Source organism: Budorcas taxicolor, chromosome 13 (genome assembly GCF_023091745.1).
Source record: "Budorcas taxicolor isolate Tak-1 chromosome 13, Takin1.1, whole genome shotgun sequence".
Classification (NCBI taxonomy): domain Eukaryota; kingdom Metazoa; phylum Chordata; class Mammalia; order Artiodactyla; family Bovidae; genus Budorcas; species Budorcas taxicolor.
In genome coordinates this window covers 10,313,394-10,330,586 of record NC_068922.1, presented here as the reverse complement: position 1 = coordinate 10,330,586, position 17,193 = coordinate 10,313,394, and the positions used below count along the sequence as shown (strand labels likewise).

The following is a 17,193-nucleotide window of genomic DNA, read 5'->3' as shown; positions in this document are numbered from 1 at the left end:
TCCCAAACCAGGGGTGGAACCCACATCCCTGGCAGTGGACACTTGGAGTCTTAACCCCTGAACCAAAGAGGTTCCAATGTTGCATTTTTTAAATATATGATGTTTCCAGTTCTGTTTTATTTTTGAGTGCTCTAAGAAAAATATTCCTTTGAAAGAATATTGGTTTAGATGTAGCCGATCAACAATCCCACAACTGAGAACCTTTGCCCTTGGCAGGTAAAAGCAGCTGGGAATGTATGTTCTGTAGCCCCAGTGGTCGTTTAAAAATGTCAGAAGTTTTATATGGAGTTTAACCTGATGGAATTGCTGATAGTCAACCATTTTTAACTTTAAAATTGGCAATTTCATCTCATTCAACCTAAGAGCTTATAGATGGCAAGGCTTAAACAGCACTGTCAAGATTCCCTAAAAAGGAGAAATGGAGGTAGTTTCCATTCTATCAGAGGGAAGAGGTTGGAGAGCTGCTTCTGATGTAAATGTAATTGTTTTAATGGAGGCAATACTTTTTTTTTAATACCTTGCCTCACAGCCTTGCCTTTCTCCTTCAGTTTGTTCATGTCCCAGCCCCACCGAAAGGATGTGGACCAGGTCGTGCACGTTGAGTTATGAGTCGTGTCAACTTAAAAAAAAAAAAAAAATTTATTTTAACACCAAAAACGTTTTGTATTGGGGTATAGCTGATTCACAATGTTGTTGTAGTTTCAGGTACACAGCAGAGGGACTCAGCCATAGGTACGCTGCTAAGTCACTTCAGTCATGTCCGACTGTGTGCGACCCCATAGACGGCAGCCCACCAGGCTCCCCTGTCCCTGGGATTCTCCAGGCAAGAACACTGGAGTGGGTTGCCATTTCCTTCTCCAATGCATGAGAGTGAAAAGTCAAAGTGAGGTCGCTCAGTCGTGTCCGACTCTTAGTGACCCCATGGACGGCAGCCCACCAGGCTCCTCCCTTCATGGGATTCTCCAGGCAAGAGGACTGGAGTGGGCTGCCATCGCCTTCTCCAAGCCATAGGTATACACGTGTCCATTCTCCCCCAAACTCGCCTCCCATCCAGGCCAGCACATAACATTGAGCAGGGTGCCTGCCATGTGCTATATAATAGGTCTTTGTTGGTTGTCCATTTTAAATAGAGCCACCCCCACCCCACCCCCGGCAAAGCATTAGTTCATTTTCTAAGTCTGTGGTGTCTTTCTGTTTTGCTAGTTCATCCCATTTGTATCTCTTCTTTTTAGATTCCACATCTAAGGGATGTCATACGACAGTTCTTCACGTGGCAACTTCTGCTCCCCTTCCCTCTCTCCCTCCCTCCAACGCTTAAGTTTTATTATGTGTGGAGTCAGCTGACAGGAGCTGATCATCCCAGGACAGGCTTCCAGGGACCCTGCCTCCAGTCCTGTCCAGTTCCCATTGTCCCCACGAAGGTCACTGACCCATCACCTTGCTGTTTCCTTGTTAGTGCAGGTCCCCTCTGAGATTCGTGGACAGCTCTTGGTGGGCCCATTGGCCACTGCCAGCAGCTGTTTCTCAGTTTTCTGGAGGAGGGGTTATTGTTTCTCCTCTGGATCCCTGATCCTCGAGGACTTCAGTAGGGCCTTCGTACCCTGTGGATACCCTTTACAGCCTTGTTGTGAAAACCTAGAGTCAGTCCTGGTTCCTCATCTTGACTCGCCCACCTCATGACATGGAACTTTTCTAAGTCACTGAATTCTGTGTTTCTTCATCTATGAAGCTAGATGGTTGAATATTATAGTCTTAGGATTATGTGCCTCAGTGATGTTTAAGGTTTCCCTTTTCTTCCTAAAATCTGAGCGACTGTATTACACATAGTTTATACAGTTATTTCACAGGGTGGATCATCATGGCGCAAGATACGAGCCTCCATCCCAGGATAGAGTACATACTACCATTTGACCATGAGGAAATATAGATGCTTGCTTCCCACCTGGTTCATCTGCCTGAGGTCCTTTCCCTGCACCCGCTCTGATTGAGTGTGCAAATGTGACTGAATTTCCCCAACAGAAACCGCATCATCTCATCAGCCATGTAAGAAAATGACAACCAACTGTGAAAGCATGCTTGCCAAGTTTTCAACATCACTGCATTTGAGGGGGGAACACACTTGTACAAGATGAAATCACGGCTGGATGGAGCCCAAAAGACATGTTCTGAGTACCTGTCTTCTGTAAGCTGCAACATATGGGAAGTGTGCTTATGCCAGTGAAGGCAGGGTTCCAGAAATCTCTTTGCTCCTTGAAGCCACATCACCAGTCTAGAGATGGAGAGAGGGGACCAGAGAATGTGGCATGCTGCATTCTTAGAAATTACCAGATCTCTAGTAAAGAATAAGAGTAGCTAAGGTGCATTCGGCGTTGCTTCACTAAATATACCTGGAAACATTTACTACTATTGTCTGCAGGTTTGTTTTTTTTTTTTTTTTCCCAGCAGAGATTACTCAGGTTCAGAGAAACAAACTAGCTGGCTAATTAGTGGTCATGATTCAGAATTGGCCTGTCTTATGCCCATGGTCTTTCTCTTTACCTTCAACTGATTTCAGATGGAAGCAACCAAATTGAAACATTGGTGAGAAAAGGGGAAAGAGGTCCCACACCTGTCTCACCCCAAGGTTTCTCTGGTTTGATAGAAAGAGCAGTGGAGTTGGAAACTTCTGCACGACTTCAGCTAACTTTAAAAAAAAGGCTCTAAAGACTTCAGATCCCTTGAGAAGAAATCAAAAAGGAGAATTATGCTTCATGAGAAAAAGGCATTATACCAATAAAAAAAGAGTTAAACAGGCACTCCCCATATGGTCAATGAGCATGTGAAAAGATGCTCAACATCGTGGCTCGTTAGAAAAATGTCAGTCTGAACCACAGTAGAAATCATGGCATACCCACCAGAATTGCCCTGATGAGAAAGACCACAGCCTCAGGGGTTGGCGAGGATCTGAAGCCATCTGGTCTTGCAGTCACTGCTGGTGGGAGTGTCGGTAGTAACACTGGGAAAGCCGTTTGATAATTTCAGATACCGCTGAGCACTTGCATTCCACCTCTAAGACTATGACCAACAGGACTCCCTGCATAATGTTTATAGGAAATGTATAGGAAACCTATAGAAAAAATGTTTATAGCAACACAGTGCCTAAGGGCCAAAATGCAGAACCTAGCCAGATGTCCCATAAACAGACTGAACAGACCAGTGGGATGTTCAGCCACAGGACTGAGCCAGCTACTGCTGCACGTGGTTATGGGGTGGACCTCACACACATGAGGTAGAGCAATGACAGACGCAGAAGGGGTCATGCTGTGTGATGCTGTTTACATGAAGTTCAAAAATGGGAAACACTAAGCCATGCTGTTAGAAGTCAGGCTAACACCAGCCTTCCACAGGGCATGTGGGGGCAGTGGAAGGGAGCACTGGGGGTGACTGGGCTCCTGGGGATGTTCTGTTCCTTATCTGGGTGGTGGTTGCAGTGTGTTGAGATGCTGAAAATTCACATGCTCACTTCCGATGTGTGTGTTTTTCTATATGTATATTCTCCTTTGATACTAAGTTTAAGTTTTCAAAGTCCTATATATATATATATATACACACACAGATGTTTTTAATTTTTGATTCCCACTGTGGAAATATAAATGTAAATCAGCCAAGATTTGCATATGCATGAAATAGGAATTTTGTGGCACATTGTGACCTATATTGTGGGAGAAAGGTTTTTTTTTTTTTCTCCCTAATGCTTCATTGGCTTCTCAATGTATCTGAACCTGACAGGGCAAGGAAGGGAGGAAGGAAAAAGTGAATTTCATCAACATCAGCAATTATTGCTGCTCAGTATTCATTCAGCCAAAGCCACATGAGCAGGTCAGGTTTGTACCAGATTAGAGAGTTCTTATTGAACCTGGAGTCTATTAGAAAACTTACCTTTCTGTTATTGATTTTTCTCCTTCTGAGAACAGAAGCTTAAGAATAATACCTGTGAAATTCTAAGACCTGGCTACAACAAATTCTAAATGTTTATTCTTGAGGAAACAAGGTGAAAGACTGAAAGAGAAGTCTTCCTTTTCACAAAAGCAGTCTGCATTTGCAGTAGTAGCTGAGAAAAGTCCACATGGAAAGTTGAAAGAACCACAGCAAGGGTCTAAAAACTCTCTTGCAGACTATGCAGGTAGTGTGCTTGTTGAGTTTTCAAACTTCATCTCAACACAAAAATAATTCTAGTTTAAGAAGAAGACTAAAAGAAGAACAAACTTGTGTTTTAAAAAAGGAAACTTATGAACCACCATCTCTACTCTGTATCTGGGACCAAACATTGAGACCCAAGTCCATCCTTCCTTTGAGGCCCCTCCTCCTGCTTCCGTTGTGAGCCTGGTGGAGCCTCACCTGGTCTGTTTGAAGTCGTACAGTTGTTTAGTGGCCAAGCAAGACAGGACCTACCATCTTGAAACGTCTAACCTCTTTCTCTTCCCACCCCCACCCCCCATGATAGAGATTCCAAATAATAGATTAATAATGATCATAAATATCATAATATTTATATCATCATAATATCATAATATCATAAATATCATAATGGCCCAAAGATCATAAATGTGATATTAATCCATCTCTTATAAAATATGTATTTCAGCTTGTGACCCTTGAATTCCCTCCAAAGAAACTATTTGGAAACAAGGATGAACGTGTGATTGCTGAGAGGCGAAGTCAATTAGAGGTAACAGAATCAAGCTTTTCTTTCTGGGTGTGCAGTGCCATCTGATTGACCAGTGAGAAGTCGTCCTCGTAAACACTTAACGGTTCACGGATGTGAAGGTGCTGCCAATCGTTAACGCAGGAGATGGCAGTAGCAGATTGTAAAGTAATGAGATCAGTTTATTTAAAATATAAGGCCTTCCCCTCACCGCCTCCTCCGCTGTAACAGGGCGTTTTCCTAGGTTTTGAGGAGATACATTTATTCCAAGGATTAGGAAGCAGGTTGTGGGTGAGAACTGAATATTCACGTAGACAGATGGTACGCAATGCAGGATGGGGGTATGGAGCTTGCTGCCAAAAACTTGAATTAATTAACTGAAGATTTATAGTATTGCACTGCTGTTGCTTTTTCAAGATGCTGGAAGCAAAAAGACACATACCTATTTTAGTCACGTTAGGTTTTGTTTGACTTACTTTAACTTCGTCTTCTGAGCCAGCCACATGGAAAACTTTGGTTCAACACAACTGTTGTTTTTCTGACTGCCTCTCTGCCAGCATGCATTGTTGACTGCTTTATATAGTTCGTTTTTCTTTGTAGAATAGAGCTGCTTATTTCATTGGCATCCGATGCTACTGAGGCAGGGTGTCCGTGCTAGGGCATGATAGCAGGTGGCCTTCCATCATGGGCAGCTCTCTTGCCATTCTGAGCCACTGAGGCCGGCAGATAAAATTAAGCTCACTCCAGTCAACAGGCTTCCTGGGGGCCTTGCAGAGTCCCCTCTGCCACTCCTCAAAGAGGAATTTAAAAAATAAGACTTTTTGTAAATGAAATAAGAGGAGGCCTGAGCTAGCCCTTTCTGAATTGTGAAATTCTGCATAAAACTTCACTATTGTTCTCATTCACTTGAGAGAGGCACAATTTAAAATGGCTGCCTTTGGAGTGCAGTGAACACCAGTGAACCAAGGGCAATGTCCAGAGGCTGGAGGTTCCAGTGAAAGCCAAAATGGGGAGTGGGGACCGTGGAGAAATTGGAGGCCAGGAGATTGTGGTCCATGAGGAGGTGGGGCATTCTAGGGTTTTAAGATCCTGAATGCTCTAAGGAAAGATGAGTTTCAGGGTGTGGCCATGCTTACAGACCAGTGAATTAAACTGTAGAATTATACTGTGTTTGAGAAGATCCGGAAACTATTACAACTGAGGTTTGGATGGATCATTGCAGAGCTCTAAAAATCATCCTATGAGATGGCCTGACCCTGATACCCAACTGAAGAGTTTATTACATTCAAAGCAGAGATTATCGTGGTGAGCCTGCTTGGCCAAGTTCTTGTAAAGGTTTAATGGTATCATACAAGCAATGTAAAGCTCACAGGAGAATCAGTGATGGTTTTCTTTACTGAAGCCTTACCCACCTCAGTTATCTAGAGTTGTCTTTAATTAAAACCTGTGCAGAATGACAGTGTATGAAAACGAGTTTGTAAACCAGCAGGAAATAGCTGTTGTCATCTCAGCTTACTCAGAGCTCTGAATAAACACACAAGGTGCCAGCCGCGCCACCACAGAGCAGGCGTGTGTGTGCTGTATGTCTGTGAGCCCAGCTCTCGGGGTCTCCTGTCTTTCCACTCTAGCTTCCAGGGCCAGAGCAAAGTTCAGGACACCCTTTCATTCTTGGTACTTCCAGGTGGAACCCATATTTGTTCTTCCAGGGTCTCTGCTTAACCATGCAGCCCTACTGAGCCATCAGCTGTTGAGCATCAGTGTTAACATCTCTGCACTGAACAGAGTTCAGTGTTAACATCTCCGCCAATATAAGCCTGTGATGGTGGTTTAGCTGTGTCTGTGGCATTAGTCCATATGGAGTGGATTCTACACTTGGGAGGAGAACAGGGGCTTATATTTTAAATTAAGTATATTTCATCTCATGTGGACTGTTAAGTCTTAGAATATTATGTTCTTGTCAAGGAGAGAGTGTAATTCAGCTTCACTTTAATGGAAAATTAACTTGAGAATCTTGAGTTAATTTCATGCAACTATTGTATGATTTTTTTTTCCAGTCTAACACCAAGAGTCACTGACTTAGTGGATTTTCATGTGAAAACTAACATTTATTTTCCCTTTAATTTCCTATGTGATTTAATTCAATATGCATTTACTTAGTTTCCAGTATTGGGGATAGTTTGAGGTGTTACATAGAATATCAGGGTAAATGAGTCCATCTGTTTCCCTCTAAGAGCATGTGTTTACATTGGTGTATGAAACTTTAACTGGAGGTATGATTAAATACATAAGCAACATGCAGAAAGATGGATTCCAGTAGCACACATTTGTACTGGCACAACATAACATACAGAGTGTTTGCACAAGAGGAATTACCTGCCGATTTCCAAAATCCAGAACTACAGTTTTACAAACCTCTTCAGGCCAGTGGAGCTGCACAGAGCAGCGCCATTGGATACTTATGGATGCTTCCATAAGCAAGCATCCGATTGCATTTCAGTCTCCCTTGCTGTTAAAATAGCTCCAAGATTGGGACCTCGTGTTTGAGTTTATCAGCAAAAAAATGTCAAATGTTTTCACATGAAAGACATAGATGCCTACTTTATAACTTTTTTTTCCTAAGTCGCTCAGTCGTGTCCGACTCTTTGTGATCCCATGGACTGTGCAGTCCATGGAATTCTCCAGGCCAGAATACTGGAGTGGGTAGCTTTTCCCTTCTCCAGGGGATCTTCCCAACCCAGGGATTGAACCCAGGTCTCCTGGATTGCAGGCGGATTCTTTACCAGCTGAGCACAAGGGAAGCCCAAGAATACTAGAGTAGGTAGCCTATCCCCTCTCCAGTGGACCTTCCAGACCCAGGAATTGAACTGGGGTCTCCTGCATTGCAGGCAGGTTCTTTACCATCTGAGCTATCAGGGAAGCCTTACTTGTAAAAATGTTAAAATAATTATTGTAAAGATGATGGGTAGCAACAGAAATTTCTGCCTGTCATGAGATGTTCCAGAGATTGATTTTCTCACCACAGAGAGAGGAATATAAGTGGTGTGTGTGGTGGTAGCCATGAGGGTCAGAGTATGTAGCACCAGAAAAGGGCAGGAGTGAGTCAGGATGTGGCGATGCCATGTGGAGAAGTGTAAGTTTGTCCTCCGGAACTCACTCTTATTGGCAGACTTGTATGGGATCCACCCATCCAGAGTTATGGGGCCCACTCTGGCTTATACCTGGAGAAGCTGGCCTGTTACTGCTTTGCATCCCGAGCTCAAATGCCACCCAGCACTTTTGCTCTAAAAGAGCCATAGTCTCTGGAGGTTTCTCACGTGGGCGGAGCTCCCTGTTGCTGCCACTGTGGCCCCACTGGAACTGGTCAGCGTAAACGTGCATGTCGTTGCCAGAGCCGGCCATCGGGCAGCCGGAGGGTTCTGATAGCAACTCTCCCTGTGAGACATGCGGCCCAGCTCCCCCAGCCCTTCTAGTAACGCAGACTACTGCCCAGCAGAGAAGGTTGTGGAGGTACCAGGAAATGACCGCATCACTCTGATGCGTTTATCTGGAGTGGAAAGGTGCTTGTTATCAGTACTCTACTTAAAGGCAGATGCCATTACCGTTGGGTCGATCCTGCCATTGTTGTAGGTCAAAAATGGTGGAATGTTGGCAGTTCCGCAGGCTTTCACACAGTACTACAGCTGACTCCCATTCACTCTGTGTTCGTTACTGAGTGCCAGGCCTGAGTGAAAGGCTTGGTACATCATGCCATTTACTCCACCAGCCAGCTTTTGAGGGCTTCTATTATTATCATCCCCATTTTACACATGAAAAAATTAAGCCTTGGGGAGGACGAAGGTTGTGTAGCCAGTGAGTGGCAAAGCCTCAGTCTGCACTAGAGTGTCTTCAGGGCAGGCACCTCCTCAGCCCTCACACACTCTGAGCCTGACGTGAAGCTGGGTCTGCCGCACACTTTGTTCTGGAATGTCCATGAGACTTCACTTCCCCCTCTTTTAAGACCCTTGTTACTCTCTTGCTTGTATCAAAAGGTACGTTTATGTCTCAAACTTCCCCTGTTGTACCCTTCAGTTACTTGAAGACAGCAGAATCGACATCTAATGGAATTCTCAGTCTCCCGTGATGTTTTACACATGCCTCACCTTCACTGAATTCTCAGAAAATCTGCCTATATTATCTCCAGTAGATGAGTTTTTGTTTTGTTTTTGTTGATTGATGAGAGGTGCATTTTGGGTCACTAATTTCAGAAAATGTTATCATCTACTTGAAACATTTCTGCTAATCATCTTATAGTCTGTCATTTCAAGGAGTAACTCTAATTAATGAAAACAAGGGGAATCCTCTAAAATAATAAAGTTTTCAAGAATAAAACCACTACTTTTGGAGATAGGAACCTGAGAAATTTCTCAGACTTTTTTCTTGAAAGTACTAGAGCAGTCAGGCTTCCCAGGTGGCTCAGTAGTAAAGAATCCACCTGCCAAGCAGGAGACTCAGGTTTGATCCTGATATGGGACGATCTCCTGGAGAAGTAAATGGTGACTCACTCCAGTATGCTTGCCTGGGAAATCCCATGGATGGAAGAATCTGGTGAGCCATAGACCATGGGGTTTAATCCATAAAATGGAAACACTAATAATACCCACTTCATAGAGTGGTTATGAAAGTTAAGTGAGAATACATGTAAAATCCTTGGATAGGTACCAGGTACATAGCAGATCCTAGAAATTCTTCTGTTAAAAATTGCTACATTCCAGTTGCTGTATGACTTACAGTTTACTTTTAAAATTAAACAAAGTTCTAATTAATGCAATAAGATAAGGATATAAAAGATTATTCCGATTCAGAAGGGAGAAATAAAGCTCTTACTCACAAATGACATGATTGTCTCTGTAGAAAATCCAAAATAATTGACAAGAAATCTCCTGAAACTGATAAGTAATTATGACAAGATTGCAGGATACAAGAACAATCACTTTCCTGTATACCAGCAATGAAACATTGGAATTGAAATTAAGAACACAGTAGAATATGGCACCCCACTCCAGTACTCTTGCCTGGAAAATCCCATGGGTGGAGGAGCCGGGTGGGCTGCAGTCCATGGGGTCACGAAGAGTCGGACACAACTGAGCGACTTCACTTTCACTTTTCACTTTCATGCATTGGAGAAGGAAATGGCAACCCACTCCAGTGTTCTTGCCTGGAGAGTCCCAGGGATGGAGGAGCCTGGTGGGCTGCCATCTATGGAGTCACACAGAGTCGGACACAACTGAAGCGACTTAGCAGCAGCAGCAGCAGAATGTACATTAGGACCTCAAATTAAATACTTCGGTAAAAATTTAATAGAATACGTATAAGATCTATATGGAGAGAACTCTGATGAATAAAATCTCTGGTGAAAGAAATCAAAGAACTAAACCAATGAAGATATAGTCCATGGTTATGGATAGGAAGACTCAATATTGTCAAGAGGATCAGGTCTTCCAACTTGATCTGTGGATTCAGTGAAATCCCTCAGTAAGTTATTTGTGGACATGGACGAATTGATTCTCACGTCTGGATGGAGAACCAAAGGACCCAGGATAGCTGGTATAACACTGAAGGAGAAAAAGTTGGAGAACCTACACCACCCAGGCTTCAAAAGCTACCGTAATCCAGACTGCTTGTGAAATGCAGAACTGAAACTCCTAGAAGATAATGCAGGAGGAAGCACAGATGACCTTGGGTGTGGCAGTGGTTTCTCAGATACAGCGACAAAGACACGGTCCATAAAAGAAGCAGTTGATAAGCTGGACTTGACTAACATTGAAAATTTCTGCTCTAAGAAAGACAACGCCAAGAGCATGAGAATGCCAACCTCATACTGGGGATAAAATATCTGCAAAAGACACATCTGATAAAGGACTCAGTCAAAACACACAATGAGCTTTTAAAACTCAACAATAAGAAAATGAAAAACCCAACTAAAAAGCAGGGAGAAGATCCGAACAGGCACATCACCAAAGAAGATGTACCCATGGCAAATATAGGCGGGACATTTACGAGCATTGTTTGTCAGTTGGGACATGCAGAATTGAAATAGCAGTGAGCTATCTCTGTACACCTATTAGAACGGCCAAAATCCAAAACTCCATGGATATCAGATGCCAGTGAGAAGGTGGAGCAACGGGAACTCCTTCATTGGTGGCAGGAATGCATGATACTGCCACTTTTTTGAAGACAGTTTGGAAGTTTCTTATGGAACTAAACACACTCTTACCATACAGTTTGGCATTTGAAATCATGGGTGTTTACCCAAATGAGTGGAAAGCATATGTTCACACAAAAACCCACACATGAATGTTTATAGCAGCTTTATTCCTCATTGCTAAAACTTGGAAGCAATCAAGATGTCCTTCTGGAGGTGACTGGATAAATAAACTGTGGTACATCCAGACAGTGAAATATGACTAACCTTGAAAAGAAGTGAGCCATCGAGTCTTGAGAAGACCTGGAGGAGCCTTAGATGCCAGTCTGAAAAGACCGCGTACTGTATGAGTCCAACCATAGGACACTCTGGAAAAGCCAGAACCGCAGACCCAGCAAAAGGGTCGGGGTGGGGAAGAATTAATAGGCAGAATGCAGAGGAGTTTTAAGACCGTGAAACTGCTCTGCTTGATACTGTCATGGTGGGTACGTGACTTAATACATTGTCAAAGCCCATAGAATAGGCAAGCGTGAACCCTAACGTGAACTGTGGACTTTGAGTGACAGTGATGGCTCTGCGTAGGTTCCTAATTATAACAGATATAACCTGGTGTGAGAAGTTAATAGTGGTTGTGTGTAGAGAGCTGGATATGAGAAGTCTTGCCTCCTCTCTACTTCTCTGTTAACCTTTACCTGCCTGAAAAACAAAGTTTATTTATGAATTTTATTAATTTTTTTTATAAATGTAGTCCTCAAGCATTGGTAATCTCCTTCCTTTCCCTTTTTTCTGCCTTCATTTTCCTTTCACTTCTGTCCTCCCTCCATCCTCTTATTTTTCTCTTGTCCTTTAAGTGCTTTGCTCAAGAGAGGAGGGAAGGGTGGATGGATGGGTGGGTAGGTAGGTGAGTGGGTGAGGGAATGTGGCTCTAGTACACATTTTTCTCAAGAGTTTGAGGTTTAATTATTATAAGGAAGGTGATCATCATCTAAACAAGTTATATTTTTATACATACTTTCTCTACGGCTAAGCATATAATAATGTATGTTTCATTAAGAGTGACTCACTCATTACTCTGAAATTTGGAAGTCGCTATTTTATCTATCTTTGCCAAGCACCATTTTTATTCACTTGTTCTTTCCACACTCAAGGTTAGACGTCTGTCTTTATGAATCAATGATTTTAAGAATATGCAAATCAATGAGGTGCCCACCCAGCACAGACCACCTTTGTAAATTGAGACATTTGAATACAGAAACGTTTCAAAATTAAAACATTTGAATAGTGAGGGAAAAAAAGGATATCTCTTGTAATCACACAGAAGCATGAGCTAGGTGAGAGCACTGGGGGAAGACTGATGTAATTGACAGGCATCAAGATTATCTTTCCCTGTAATTTTCATGTGTCGCCACAAAGGCTTTTCCTCACTGACGCTTGGTGCAGAGGGCCTTCCCGTTCACCTGCCTCGTAGTATCACTTGGGATATTCTAAGTGACCTGTTGCGACTTTTAATTACACTGTCGGTATGATATGTGAAGACTGTTTCTTCAAGGGTCACTTATGAAATCTGAAAACAGGCTGCCCCTTCCTCTGCCCTTTTTCTCTGTTCTTTCTACCACTTTCTACAGTACTAAAACCAAGTTCCCCTTCATCTGGTCAGACAGGAAAGTTGAGATGATCTGCTGTCAAGTTAGTGTGAAGAAGCGGAAGGACTTGAGTATGTTAATTTTAGCATCAAGCTAAAGTTAGAATGTCTGTGTAGAAGAGAAGATCACCCTCTTTCCAGGACATGGCCCTGGTTCTCCTTGGGGCAGAGGGCCTTCTTTGGCAATCCTGTGCAACCCATTCTGGCTCCAAAGAGAAACCGCCTTTACTAAGAGTGTTGGGTTTGTTGATAGCAGGTGTTCACAGAACTCTTAGAATCAAGGGATGCAGCCTGTAAAATTAGCAGATTTCTGCTCTGCAAAAGGATATATAACCATCTCCAGCTTTCAGTACACTAAAGGAACTTTGAGATATCATGAGATAGAGATTGATGGCTTGGACATTTTGTTAAGCTTTATGTTTTATGACAGTGTCTATTAAAAAACCAGAAAGAATGATGTTATAAACCCAGTGCACTCTCTCATATCACCCAGCTTCATCACTGTCAGCATGTGACCTGTTTCATTTCATTTCTTCCTCAGTCACTATACACACACATTCACAGGATTATTAAAAAACAAATGCCAGACACCATACTGTGTGCTTATTTCGCTCAGTCTTGTCCAACTCTTTGCAACCCCGTGGCCAGGCTCCTCTGTCCATGGAATTCTCCAGGCATGAATACTGGAGTGGACAGCCATTCCTTTCTCCAGGGGATCTTCTCAATCCAGGGATTGAACCCTGGTCTCCTACATTGCAGGGGGATTCTTTATCAACTGAACCACTAGGGACATCATATTATTTTATCCATAAATATTTTAGGATGGATCTCTTCAAAAAGTGTCTTATAATCTATAGATTTCCCTTCCCTCTTGTTTTCTCTCCATTTGTTTGTTGATGAAACTATGTCATTTATCCAGGGAATTCTCACATTGGAGGTTTTGCTGGTTGCATCCCATAGTGCCATCCACCATGTGCCTCTCAGTTCAGTTCAGTCGCTCAGTCGTGTCTGATTCTTTGCGACCCCATGGACTGCAGCACACTAGATTTCCCTGTCCATCACCAACTCCCAGAGCTTGCTCAAACTCATGTCCATCAAGTCAGTGATGCCATCCAACCATCTCATCCTCTGTCATCCCCTTCTCCTCCTACCTGCAATCTTTCCCAGCTTCACGATCTTTTCCAGTGAGTCAGTACTTCGCATCAGGTGGCCAAAGTATTAGAGTTTCAGTTTCAGCATCAGTCCTTCCAATGAATATTCAGGACTGATTCCTTTAGGATTGACTGGTTTGCTCTCCTTGCAGTCCAAGGGACTCCCAAGAGTCTTCTCCGACACCACAGTTCAACCAGTTGTTAGATTGAGTGGCTTGATTGAATTCAAGTCTAATTTTCTGGGGCAGAAACTCTGTAGAAGTGGTGCTGCTGTTCCCTCGCATCCCAGAGGAGGCACGTGATGTCTCATGGTCTCCCTCTTGATGGTCTTTGCTGTCTGTGTTAAAGCAATCCATTGACCATGGCAGTCACTGCCCATGCTCGTGACCACTTCCTGTGCACGATTGGGCCTGTCTTGCACATGTCAGTTGAGTGCTTCCCATCCTCCAAGGAGCTCATGGTCCTGTCGGAGCGGAGACGACTTATCAAGTAACTGTTCAGACAATCGTGTACCACCTCCAAGGTTATTAGAGAACGTGGCTCCCAAAGCAGTTGCCCCCAAACCCGTGTGGCCAGTCTTTGAATTTATCTCAAGTAGCTTCTTGAAAGATCCAAATTCTCAGACTGTGTTCTAGTATATTCTGATTCAGTGAGACTGGGATGGGATCCAGGAATCTGAGTCTGCCGTGGAAAGATGAGACTGGTGTGGATGTAGACAGGGAAGGAAAAGCCAGTTCCTAAAGCCATGTTCCTGACTTTGGACCTGAGCCACAGGACAGCGAGGCCCCCGGAGCCCTGTACGCAGATGAGAGGAGGGCTGACATTTGACTACCCTGGAGAGAATGGAGGGAACAGGGGAGACGGAGGCAGCAAGAACGGTGGCTGGGCTGTTACTGTCTCCAGACAAGGTGTGACTGTGGCCTCAAGGAGGGCGTGATGGCTGTTGGCGTGGAGGAAAGTGGGCGGATTAGAGAGACACACGAGGGGCGGAGTCAGTGTGGCTCACCACTGCGACAAGTGAGAGCCGAGGGCAGTGATGACGTGAGCATGGGTGCCCAAGACCCTCAGCATTCATCTGAACCAGACAGTGAGATTCATATATTTACACATATTTGTGTCTTTTGCATTTCTACACACAGTCGATGACACTGAAATAGTGCTTTTTTTTTTTTTTTTTAGCATTTCACTAGCTTGGGGTTTGGAGGTCCTAATATGTGCAGTCAGCAGTCATGGGTCAGGGAGAGCAGCGGTCCAGCCGCTGAGGCCAGAGGACCAAGGGAGCTAGCTGGTGGAGTGCGTTCCATCCTGCATGTTGGTGTTACTGTTCGCACCCAGAGACGGGAAGGACCGCTGTCCCTGCTCAGTGCAGTCAGGCACGCATTCTACTCGGGGGAGGGGCCGCCTTTTCATTCAGCCTGTTGGATGAGGCCCACCCACGTGAGTGAGGACCGTGTGCTCCACCCAGTCTGTTGACTCAGATGTTCATCTCATCCAGAAACAGCCTCGGAAATAGGCTGTGTGTGTTCAGACACACGGAAATAGCGTTTGGAGTAACATGCCAGCCCACTCCAGGATTCTCGCCTGGAAATCCCACGGACAGGGAAGCCTGGCGTGCTGCAGTCCATGGAGTTGCAGAAGAGTCAGATGCGACTGAGCGACGGAACAACAACAAAATATCTGGGCGCCTCGTGGCCCAGCAAGTCGGCACATAGGATTAACCGTGGCAGGGGCCGTTTCTGTCCACCCCAGATACAGCTGCAGTGGCAGTGTTTCCATTTTTGAGGCTTCTGATACTCTTTCACATCAGTCCCAGTGAGAACCCCACCTCAGTCCCCAGTAAATCCTTAACATCTGTCCTCTTCCCAGCTTCCACCCTCATTCACAAGGCGTTTGGGGCTTGGCAATCAGTGGGGATTCTCCGGCTCTTTCCTCTTGATGGAAGTAGCATCAGATGAAAGGGTCGCAGCGCAGCCCAGTACGGTGGGCTTCAGAGCTGGGCCTGCTCCGCTGTGGAGTTCAGTATGGAACGTTTTTCATTTCCCGGGTCACTTTTAAAAGCAAAGTGAAATGAGGCTTGACTATTACAGAATTAAACGATGGCTGGAGGATTGTTCCTGCTCTCCTCCTAGATACAGCAAGGGATCCCTGTTTGTTTCCTTCTCTGTCATGTCTCATGGCCTCTGACGCAGAAGCAGGCATCCCCAGTGACGCGTGGAGCCAGTGGCCTAGCCTCCCTCCTGTCGCCCGCGCCTGGGGGAAGCTAGCCTGCCTCGCTTGGACTCTGTGGGCTCTGTGCCCACAGCCGTCTCAATGGCTGTGAGCTCCAGGCCCCTGTTGACCTCACCGTTTACCCTGCAGAATGAAACGCCATTTTCATCTCTTCTCTTTGCCATCCCTTCCATCTCACACTTGCTGCAGCACAGCAGGGATGGGGAGGGATGGTCTTCTAAACTGAAGCACTTAATTAGCTCCCGGCCCCAGGGAGTGTCAGAAACGCAGCTAACGCGGAGAGAATAGCTGTGCTGGATGATGGAAAGAAAACCTGCCTCCTTCCGGGGACACCAAGTTACTAAAATGGTTTTGGAGTTAGTGGCCATTTGGAGTCATCAGTTCCACTTGCTCATTTCTGCCAGAAATACTGCTTTTTCCTTTTCCCCAGTGTACACATTGTCCTGAGTGTAGATAAAGGGGTGTCCCAGTAAAATTCTAGTCCCTTCTTGGGAGCCAGGTTGTCCTTTAGGGCCCCTGATGATGATGGCGTAGCTGCATCACCATCCTGGTAATCCTCACTGGAGGAGGAGACATGCAGTGGATATGTTACTAATTACAAATAAGATAAAGTGGGATCTTGTTCTTGTTCAGTCGCTAAGTCGTGTCCTACTCTTCACAACCTCGTGGACTGCAGCATGGGCAGGCGTCTCTGTCCTTCATCCAATAGGATACAGAGATTTAACTGTAGATTATATTATGTGAATATGATTATTGGCGTAGTTAGAGTTATATAGGTATGGTAGAGAGGTTATAGCTGAATAGCTGACAGGTGTGTAGAAAGATGTCAGTTTTAGAGATAATCAGTGTTGTGTATAGATATGATTCTGTGGTGGTTTAGTCACTAAGTCGTGTCTGACTCTTGTGACCCCAGGGACTGTAGCCTGCCAGGCTTCTCTGTCCATGGGATTCTCCAGGCAAGAATACTGGAGTGGGTTGCCATTTTCTTCTCCAGAGGATCTTCCCGACCCAGGTATAGAACCCAGGTCTCCTGCACTGCAGGCAGATTCTTTACCAGCTGAGCTATGAGGGAAGTCCTATGATTCTATAGATAGAGTTATATAATACAACACGAGGCCACTCCTGTGAAAGCATGAAGCCCAGGAGTCCGTGGAAGGACTGCAGTGTAGCCCAGGCCCTGGGCTCTGTGCCCACAGCCATCTCGACTTCTCCCACCAACCTGTCACAGTCCAGCCTGGCAGGTGGGGACTCGTGGGCCCCTCTCTCATCTGAATGTTTTGCAGTCACTTGATAGATTCACTTAGGC

The 17,193-nt window shown here is 44.7% G+C and overlaps 1 protein-coding gene across 3 annotated transcripts in view; it reads left to right on the top strand.

The window, feature by feature from the left end:
* KIF16B (kinesin family member 16B) overlaps positions 1-17,193 on the top strand; it is a 294,681-nt gene that overhangs the window by 257,870 nt on the left and 19,618 nt on the right. For all 3 annotated transcript variants that reach the window (XM_052650604.1, XM_052650603.1, XM_052650602.1), the window contains one exon: positions 4,625-4,708. In XM_052650604.1, the coding sequence (XP_052506564.1) occupies positions 4,625-4,708 (84 nt within the window). The remainder of the gene's footprint in view (positions 1-4,624; positions 4,709-17,193) is intronic.